The sequence below is a fragment of the Eimeria necatrix genome, genomic scaffold, assembly GCF_000499385.1.
Source record: "Eimeria necatrix Houghton genomic scaffold, Enh_scaff829, whole genome shotgun sequence".
In the NCBI taxonomy this organism is placed as follows: Eukaryota; Apicomplexa; class Conoidasida; order Eucoccidiorida; family Eimeriidae; genus Eimeria; species Eimeria necatrix.
The window spans coordinates 7501-16933 of NW_013654639.1; the positions used below are offsets into that span (position 1 = coordinate 7501).

At 51.0% G+C, this 9433-nt stretch overlaps 3 protein-coding genes across 3 annotated transcripts in view; 1 reads left to right on the forward strand and 2 right to left on the reverse strand.

Annotated features, from left to right (window-relative positions):
• ENH_00078330 (hypothetical protein, conserved) overlaps positions 1–1752 on the reverse strand; it is a gene marked incomplete at both ends in the record, with an annotated part of 3354 nt that extends 1602 nt beyond the window's left edge. Inside the window, 5 exons of the mRNA XM_013583129.1 lie at positions 245–347; positions 575–658; positions 906–1033; positions 1280–1398; positions 1619–1752. Of these exons, the coding sequence (XP_013438583.1) occupies positions 245–347; positions 575–658; positions 906–1033; positions 1280–1398; positions 1619–1752 (568 nt within the window). The remainder of the gene's footprint in view (positions 1–244; positions 348–574; positions 659–905; positions 1034–1279; positions 1399–1618) is intronic.
• An 869-nt stretch (positions 1753–2621) lies between these two features.
• ENH_00078340 (methionine aminopeptidase, type II, putative) lies at positions 2622–6468 on the forward strand (the record flags this gene model as incomplete). The annotated part of the gene is made up of 8 exons (XM_013583130.1): positions 2622–2681; positions 2774–3077; positions 3318–3430; positions 3917–4120; positions 4470–4607; positions 4825–5002; positions 5551–5768; positions 6256–6468. The coding sequence occupies 8 exons, from the start codon at positions 2622–2624 to the stop codon at positions 6466–6468; spliced, it is 1428 nt and encodes a 475-aa protein (XP_013438584.1).
• Positions 6469–8393: 1925 nt separating this feature from the next.
• On the reverse strand, positions 8394–9124 carry ENH_00078350 (hypothetical protein; the record flags this gene model as incomplete). Its single annotated transcript, XM_013583131.1, has 3 exons — positions 8394–8478; positions 8696–8813; positions 9057–9124. Coding segments are annotated over 3 exons (271 nt in total), but the record flags the coding sequence as incomplete, so codon positions are not given.
• Positions 9125–9433: the final 309 nt, after the last annotated feature.

The following is a 9433-nucleotide window of genomic DNA, read 5'->3' on the forward strand; positions in this document are numbered from 1 at the left end:
CAAAGCTGCAGCGCAGCAGCAAAACTAGGGTTTAGGGTTTAGGGTTTAGGGTTTGGGGCTTGCCAGGCGCAGCAAGGGAGGCCGCAGGCGCTGCTGCCTGCAAACCCCGAGGGTTTGCGGCTGCAGACCGCACCCCTAAACCCTCCGGCAGCTCCGCAGCCTGGGGTTTGGAGCGTGTCCCGTCTGCAGCAAGGGTTTAGGGTTTAGGGTTTAGGGTTTAGGGTTTAGGGTTTAGGGTTTGCACCTGCTGTTTTTCCGAAAGAAAAGAGCAGCAGCTGGTCCGAGGCTTGACTGACAACTACAATAGAAATGGCGCACATGCCTTGCATGGCGAGGTAGAGGCAAAGCTGCAGCGCAGCAGCAAAACTAGGGTTTAGGGTTTAGGGTTTAGGGTTTGGGGCTTGCCAGGCGCAGCAAGGGAGGCCGCAGGCGCTGCTGCCTGCAAACCCCGAGGGTTTGCGGCTGCAGACCGCACCCCTAAACCCTAGGGTTTTTGCAAACCCTCGGGCGCCGCACAACTCCGGAACGCAAGGGTTTAGGGTTTAGGGTTTAGGGTTTAGGGTTTAGGGTTTACCTGAACCAGGCCGGCCTTGTGCTTGCCAAGGAAGTAGGAGACACACGCTGCATACTCTATGCGCTTTTGAAAACAACTATTTCCCTGCACCAGAGGCCAAACCCCAAACCCTAAACCCTAAACCCCAAACCCTAAACCCTAAACCCTAAACCCCAAACCCTAAACCCTAAACCCTAGTCGCGTGGGGCTCGGCAGTCGAGGCAGCCAGGGTTTAGATGAGGGTTGCGGAGCCGCTGCTGCAGCTGAGGGTTTAGCGCTCGGGCTGCGCGTCGGCGTTTTCAGGGTTTAGGGTTTAGGGTTTAGGGTTTAGGGTTTAGGGTTTAGGGTTTACATGCACTAGCTGCATGCAGCGGAGAAGCATAAGAGAGGCCACGGCGCTGCTGCAGCAAACAAATAAATTTGCTGCTGCAGCAGGCAAGAAGCCAGCACTCTTAAACACGAGAGGCACCGCCACCAGACCTGCGCGCCCGCAAACCCTAAACCCTAAACCCTAAACCCTAAACCCTAAACCCTAAACCCTACAGAGAAACTCAGCGCACTGCGCCAGCTGCTCCGGCCACGCTCTCCCGCAAAGGCCTAGGGTTTAGGGTTTAGGGTTTAGTTCCCGCTGCAGAACGGCCGCGCATTAGGGCCTGCCGCCTGGAGGCCCAACTGAGGGCTTAGGGTTTAGGGTTTAGGGTTTAGGGTTTAGGGTTTAGGGTTTACTGGCGCCAAACACTTGATTGACGAGATAAACAAATGAACCAAACTCTCCCAAATTTCGCTGCCCAAAAAATGTGTGGGCGCGAGAGCGCCGCCGGGCCTCCGCAGAGTGAAAGTCGCGCCTGACAAAACCCTAAACCCTAAACCCTAAACCCTAAACCCTAAACCCTAAACCCTAAACCCTAATACCTAAGCCTGGGCCGCACGGCAGCGGCCCACTGGGCGCCAAGCCCGCGTGCAAATCCTGGGAGGCAGCGGCTGCAAGGGCCTTAAAACCCTAAACCCTAAACCCTAAACCCTAAACCCTAAACCCTTAAAGGTGCAGCCCACGGCATCGCTCACCGCACGACTACTACTGGCGTATCATCGTGTCCTGCTGCAGTTGCTGCTGCTGCTGATTTGCTGCTGCTGCTGCTGCTGCTGCTGCTGCTGCTGCAGGGAACAGAAGGAGCGGCGGCTGGGTATACGGAGCTCATTGCTCTCCCTCTGTTGCTGCTGCTGCTGCTGCTTTTGCTGCTGCTGCTGCTGCTGCTGCTGCTGCTTGTGGCCCCAAGAGATAAAACAGCAGCGTCGGCTTCCCTGCTGCAGCAGCAGCAGCATTAGCTGCTGCTGCTACTGACGATTGCCACGGCCCTGGCCGCTGCTGCTGCTCCGTTTGCTGCTACTACAGCTAGGCCGGTTGAGTGGCTGCTGCTGCTGCAGTTGCTGCTGCTGCTGCAGTTGCTGCTGCTGCAGTTGCTGCTGCTGCAGTTGTTGCTGCTGCTGCTGCTGTAGTTGCTGCTGCGGCTGTTACTTTCAGTGTACGTACAGACATGTGTCTTGCTGCTGCTGCTGCGGAATGTCTGTGTGTATTGGACGCAGAACCAGCAGCAGCAGCTGCTGCTGCTGTTGCTGCTGCTGCTGCTGCTGCTGCTAGTGTTCCCGCGTAGCTGCAGCGAAGCAGCAGCAGATCTTAATTAAGAGAAGCTCAAAAGGTACTAAAAAGAAAATAAAATAGAGTCAGGGTTTATTTGCTGCTAGTGCTTCTCTTGCTGCTGCTGCTGCTGCTGCTGCTAGTGATCGATGCTGCACCAGCAGCGGCAGCTCCAGCCCCGCAGCAGCAGCAGCAGCAGCAGCAGCAGCAGCAAATGCTCCCCACAGCAGCAGCAGGGAACACATTTCTTTCTTTGAAGCAGCAGCAGCAGCGCGTAGCGGAGCAGGTGTACGTACACCTGGAAACAGATGCAGCAGCCCCGGCAACCGTGCTGCTCTCTAGGCTGTCCGCAGCATCAAACCCTAAACCCTAAACCCTAAACCCTAAACCCTAAACCCTAGCAGCAAAGCCGAAAACCCTAGTTTTGCCAAAATGCCCGGAAGTCTGGTGCAGGAGGAGAAGCGCCTGGACGTTGCGGCGGAGCCCCAGGAGGTCAGTTGACGCCCGGAGCCGAGGGTTTAGGGTTTAGGGTTTAGGGTTTGGGGTTTAGGGTTTAGGGTTTAGGGTTTAGGGTTTGTGCACAGAAGGCCGGAGAGAGCGAGGCGGAGGAGTCTGGGGGCGAATGCGCGGGCGAAGCAGCAGCAGCAGCAGCAGGGGGGGAGGGGGCAGCAGCAGCAGCAAAGAAGAAGAAGAAAAAGAAGAAGAAAAGCGCAGCAGCAGCAGCAGCAGCAGCAGCAGCAGCAGCAAAAACCCTAGGGTTTGAGCCTGCACAAGATAACAGCGCGCTGCGCTGCTTAGGCAGCTGGCCCGAACGCAAACCCTCGCAGCAAACGGTGCCTCCCACGAAGACGATGCAGCAGCTGTTTCCCGCGGGGGAATTCCCCAAAGGTGTCTAGGGTTTAGGGTTTAGGGTTTAGGGTTTAGGGTTTAGGGTTTGGGGTTTAGGGTTTGGGTTTGGGGGGTGGAGGCGGCGCTCGCAGGGGCGAGGGTTGGGCCGCTGCGCGACTTTTGCTGCGGCCTCCGGCTGCCGGAACGGAGCCAACTTCCGCGGGTTTAGGGTTTAGGGTTTAGGGTTTAGGGTTTAGGGTTTAGGGTTTAGGGTTTAGGGTTTAGGGTTTGCGGCTTCAGGGGAAGTGCAGCTTTACGCGTCGCCGCCCAACGACGCAGAAGCGAGAGAAGCCGAAAGATTTGACTCTGTCAATTTGGAGGCTTTGCGAGAAGCTGCGGAGTGCCACAGACAAGTAAACCCTAAACCCTAAACCCTAAACCCTAAACCCTAAACCCTAGACCGTAGGGGAGTAGAGGTTAAAGAACATTTAAGGAAATAAAAATAAATTGAATGTTTAAACATTCCGTTAATTTGGAGGCTTTGCAAGAGGCTGCGGAGTGCCACAGACTAGTAAACCCTAAACCCTAAACCCTAAACCCTAGGGAAGTAGAGATTCGAGAACATTTAAAGAAATAAAAATAAATTGAATGTTAAAACGAGAAATAAAGTGTTGAAATAATTGCAAAAAGATAAAAAACAAAAATTGAAAAATAAATAAAAAAAGAAAGTTCGATTTTAACGAAGATCGGGGTGTACATACACCTGGGAGTGCATGCAGGAGTGTAAATTTTTGGAATTTTTGGAATTTTTTGGAATTTTTTGGATTTTTTTGGATTTTTTTGGAAATAAAAAAGAAATAAAAAGGGTTTTGAAGTTGTTTTTGAGTTTTGTTGCGCAGGTGCGGCGATATGCCCAGAGTTTGGTGAAGCCGGGGATATCTTTGACTTATCTTTGTGAAGAAATTGAAAAAAAAACAGAAACCCTAATTGCTGCCAAAGGCCTCGAAAGGGGCAAAGGGTTTCCCACGGGGTGCTCTTTGAACGAATGCGCGGCGCACTACACTCCAAACCCTGGAGAAGACAGAATCCTCGGAAAAGGCAGGGTTTAGGGTTTAGGGTTTAGGGTTTAGGGTTTAGGGTTTGGGGCTAGGGTTTAGGGGAGGGGTTAGTGGTTGGGGGTGGGGACTTAAACGAATAAGCAGCTCACTACACTCCAAACCCTGGAGAAGACAGAATCCTCGGAAAAGGCAGGGTTGAGGGTTTAGGGTTTAGGGTTTAGGGTTTGGGGTGTTTAGGGTTTAGGGTTTAGGGTTTGGGGTTTAGGGAAGGCGTTTAAGGTTTGGGCTTTCGGGTTTAGGGCTAGGGTTTAGCGTGTAGGATTTAGGTGCTAGGGTTTAGGGTCTTGGATTTGGGGTTTGGGTTAGGGTTTAGGGTTTGGGGTTTAGGGTTTAGGGTTTGGGGTTTGGGGTTTGGGGTTTAGGCGACATATGCAAGCTGGACTTCGGAGTCCAAGTCAGTGGAAGGATTATTGACTGCGCCTTCTCCATTGCATTTGACCCCAAGTTCGACCCCTTAATCCAAGCCACGCAGGTAGGGTTTAGGGTTTAGGGTTTAGGGTTTAGGGTTTAGGGTTTAGGGTTTGTAGAGAGCTGGTCTCATCCCGCCGCATCTCCCCGCGCAGCCGTCAGCAGCCGTTTCCCCCAGGGTCTACTAGGGTTTCGCAGGGTTCGGGTTGTCGCCACTTTTAGGGTTTAGGGTTTAGGGTTTAGGGTTTAGGGTTTAGGGTTTAGGGTTTAGGGTTTGGCAGGAAGCGACGAACGTGGGCCTGCGGGCCGCAGGCGTGGACGCGAGGCTTTCCGAAATCGGGGGTTTAATTGAAGAAACAATTTCTTCTTTTGAATTTATAAATGAAAACCAAACCCTCAAAATAAAACCCGTCAAAAACCTCACCGGCCACTCCATTGCGCCCTACAGGATCCACGCAGGTCCAAACCCTAAACCCTAAACCCTAAACCCTAGCGCGGCCGCAGACTCCAGTGGCCGGCGGCGCTGGCTGGTCCAAACCCTAAACCCTAAACCCTAAACCCTAGCGCGGCCGCAGACTCCAGTGCCCGGCGGCGCTGGACCCGCGGCTCTGCTGCCGGGCGTGCAAACCTCAAACCCTAAACCCTAGAGTGCAAACCCTAAACCCTAGAGCTCAAACCCTAAACCCTAGCCCGAAAACCCAAACCCTAGTCTTTAAAGCGGCCCTCCAGCCAACTGTTTGCTGCTGACCAAGTCCATTATAAACCCTCGCCCAAACCCTAAACCCTCGTCCAAACCCTAAACCCTCGCCCAAACCCTAAACCCTCGCCCAAACCCTAAACCCTAGCCGCAAACCCTTTCCGCGTTCCCCTTCTTCCCCTCCCGCAAACCCTAAACCCTCGCGAGGAGCCGCAAGCGGCAAACCCTTAACCCGACTCGCTGGGGTCTTCCCTGCGCCGCTGGCGGCCGCCCAAACCCTAAACCCTAAACCCTTTTTTGTGGTTTGCAGGCAAGTCCGTGCCAATTGTGAAGGCCCCCGCGCACAGCGTCTCGTTTTTGAACATCATGGAAGAGGGAGAAGTTTACGCAATTGAAACTTTTGCTTCGACGGGAAAGGGTTTTGTTTCTGAAGAAGGAGATTGTTCTCATTTCATGAAAAGATTCGACGCGGGTTTTGTTCCTTTGCGACTCAAAACCACCAAAGAACTCCTCAAACTCATCGACGACGTACCCCAAACCCTAAACCCTAAACCCTAAACCCTCAACGGCTTAAAACCACCAGCAAACTCCTCAAACTCATCGAGAAAGCGCCCCAAACCCTAAACCCTAAACCCTAAACCCTAATCCTTCAACGTCTCAAAACCACCAAAGAACTCCTCAAACTCATCGACGACGTACCCCAAACCCTAAACCCTAAACCTTCGCACAAACCCTAAACCATTGTGCAAACCCTAAACCCTCGCCTAATCCCTAAACCCTCGCGCAAACCCTAAACCCTCGCGCAAACCCTAAACCCCCTCCTAAAGCGTAATCGGCTCCCGCTGCTGCCACTATACTGCTTTGCTGCTGCTGTTGCTGCTGCGCTGCTGCACCCTGCTGCTACTGCTGTGCTGCTGCTGCTGCTGCTCCGCTACTGCTGCTGCCGCTACTGCTGCTGCTGCTGCTGCTGCTACTGCTGCTGCTGCTGCTGCTGCTGCTGCTGCTGCTGCTGCAGAACTTCGGGACGCTGGCGTTTTGCCGGCGGTGGCTGTCGAGTTTGGGAGCAGCAAACCACCAAATGGCGCTGCAGCAACTCGTGAAAGCAAATATAATAATTCCTTATCCGCCGTTGTCAGATGTGTTTGGGGCTTTCACTTCGCAAATGGAACACACAGTGTTTTTGGGCAGCAGCAGCAAAGAAGTGCTTTCCCGCGGCCCCGATTTCTGAACCAAACCCTCGCTTTTTCTGCTCTTGCAAACCCTTTTTTAGGGTTTCCAATTTGGCCATTCTTTTCCCCTTTTATTCCACTTTTTTTCCTCTTTTTTCCACTTTTTTCCACACCAAATGACCCCGCCGCTCCCCCCAGCTTTCGGGTGTACGTACACTTCGGGTGTACGTACACCCCGCGAGCCCCTGCCGCGCTTCCGCTCAAAAGCAACTTCGGGGGTTTCACTTTCTTTCGAAACCCTTTTTTAGGGTTTGCGAGCCCGCGTTTCCACTCCTGCGCTTCCTTCAAACCCTTTTTTAGGGTTTGCGAGCACTTCTTTGCGCATGCAAGTTCGGGGCTTTTGGCCTCTAGTGTTTCGGAGCTTTTGAAAAGCCGCTTTTAGATTTCTTTCAGATATTTAAAACTCCAAATAGATTCAAAATCAACTTTTAAATCTTTCAAAAAAAGAGATTAACAAAGAACTTTATTAGGGTTTTAAACTCAAAAAGAGACAAAATAGATTTTTAAAAAAGTTCTGCAAAGTTCTCTTTTTGTACTTATTTAAAGTTCAAAATTCCTAAACCCTAAACCCTAAACCCTAATGCCTTTTTTGGCATTAGAAAACTTTGTTCTTTTCATTCTTTCTCCTGAAGACTTGCATGCACTTTTAATTCCATTTTATTTCTTTTGTTTCTTTTTGAGGCCTTTGGCCTTTTTTGAAGTTAAGTTTGAAGTGTATGTACACTTGAGGCCTTACGGCGTTTTGGGGTGTACGCAAAACTTTGCAATTATTATTACACTTTTATTATTTTCGCGTTTAGTTCTTTAATTGTTTATTTTTATTATTTTCGCGTTTAGTTCTTTAATTGTTTATTTTTATTTTCCTATTTGTGCATATTTGTTTGTTTTTCTGTAAAGACACTTGAATTATAATTAACTGCATTTAATGTGTATTTACATTTGCAGTGTATGTACACCTCTAAGACACCTGAATTATAATTAACTGCATTTAATGTGTATTTGCATTTGCAGTGTATGTACACCTCTCGGTAATTTTCGCAAAGGCGGACTTTAAATGCCTTTAAAGGAAATATTTTTAAATTTACATTTAATTTATATTTAATTTATATTTAATTTATATTTAATTTATATTTAATTTACGTTTAATTATATTTATTTATATTTAATTTGAATTAAATTTGCGTTTAATTTACTTTTCGGATTTAAAAGACCTTTTTGATTTCACCGGAAACGTCCAGAGACAAGCCTTTGCAGCAATTTGCAAATAAATTTAATTTTTGAAGTAATATAAACGAACACAATATTTCGTGTTTATTCCATAACCCTAAACCCTAAACTAGAAGCTCTGCAACCCAAACCCTAAACCCTAAACCCTAAACCCTAATTGCGCAACTTGACGCGGCACTCAGGGACTTCTCAGCGCACAGCCGTCTCTGTCTGGCGCCTAGGGTTTAGGGTTTAGGGTTTAGGGTTTGAGGGTTTCGCACCATTGTCGCTATGTACGTGCACTGCACGCCACGGAGGGCTGGAGCCTCTCTGAGAAGGGACTAGGGTTTAGGGTTTAGGGTTTAGGGTTTAGAGTCTAAACAAAGTCTTGATGAGACAAAGCCCGAAAGAGCGAGGGAACGCCTCGGGGTGACAAGCGGTCGAGTTAGGGTTTACAAATTCGGGTGTACGTACACCTGAAGGCTCAGGTGTACGTACACCTCAAACCCCTGCACGCGCATGCATTTGCATGCAGCGAAGTGCACGTACACCTCGAGTGCGGTGTACGTACACCTCAACCCCCGTGTCTGCACGCACTTGCATGCACTTGCATGCGCCTGCCGCGGTGTCTGTACACCTGAGCTTGCCTTGCATGCAGTTGGGGGCCTTTGCACGCAGCTGCGGTGTACGTACACCGCGCGTGAGGTGTACGTACACCTCAGCCCTCGAATTCGTGCTGCTCCCGCATGCGCGGGGGAGCGCGGGGGGGCGTGGGGGGCCGGAGTTCAGTCATTCTTTCGTCCCTGCGTTTGCGGAAAGTCGGAAAATGAATTAAAAGAGAAAATGAGAATAAATAAACTAAAAAATTTTCAAAACGAGCCCGAAATCCCCACAAACCGACCCCCCCACCACCCCAACTTCGCGACTTGCATGCGCGCAGCCGCCAGGTGTACGTACACCGCAGCACCCCACACTGCGGAACTTGAAAGCCCGCAGCCGCCAGGTGTACGTACACCTCACCAGGTGGTGTATTGCGACAGCGCGTTTGCAGGATAAATCAGTTTTGGAATTATTGTCAAGTCCCGCCGAATGTACAAAAGAGCTCCCGCGTTTTGGTGGTGGTTGCAGTAGTTCGTAGCTGCGCCCCAAACCCTAAACCCTAAACCCTAAACCCTAAACCCTAAACCTGGACAACGCCCGAAACCCTAGACAAAACCCCAAACCCTCGCCCTGGGCAAAACCCTAAACCCTCGGCGCGGACAAACTCTAAACCCTCGGCCTGGAGCTGACTGGGGACTCGCAACAGGCCCCTGAGGCTGTCACCCTGTGAACTCAGATCTAGGGTTTAGGGTTTAGGGTTTAGGGTTTAGGGTTTAGGCACCTGAAAAGAGAGTTATCAGCTTGCCTCCCGCAAATCTCTCAAAGCCGTCCATCACGCACTCATGTGCCCTGCAAACAACCCTAAACCCTAAACCCTAAACCCTAAACCCTAAACCTGGCTAGCTGCGGCAACCCCTAGCTAGCTGCTTCTCTCTCAGGCTTTCTCAACTCTCCAGCTAGCCCTCTCCCTCCCTCCCGCTAACAACAACAAAATCTCCACCTCCCTAGCTAGCTAGCTAGCTACCCAGCTACCCAGCTAGCTAGCTAGCTAGCTAGCTAGCTAGCTAGCTCCCCACTAGCTGCCCAGCTAGCCACCCCACTACCCACTAGCAAGCTAGCTCCCCGGCCCCCCCTCTCGCCAGCAACCCCCATCCCCCC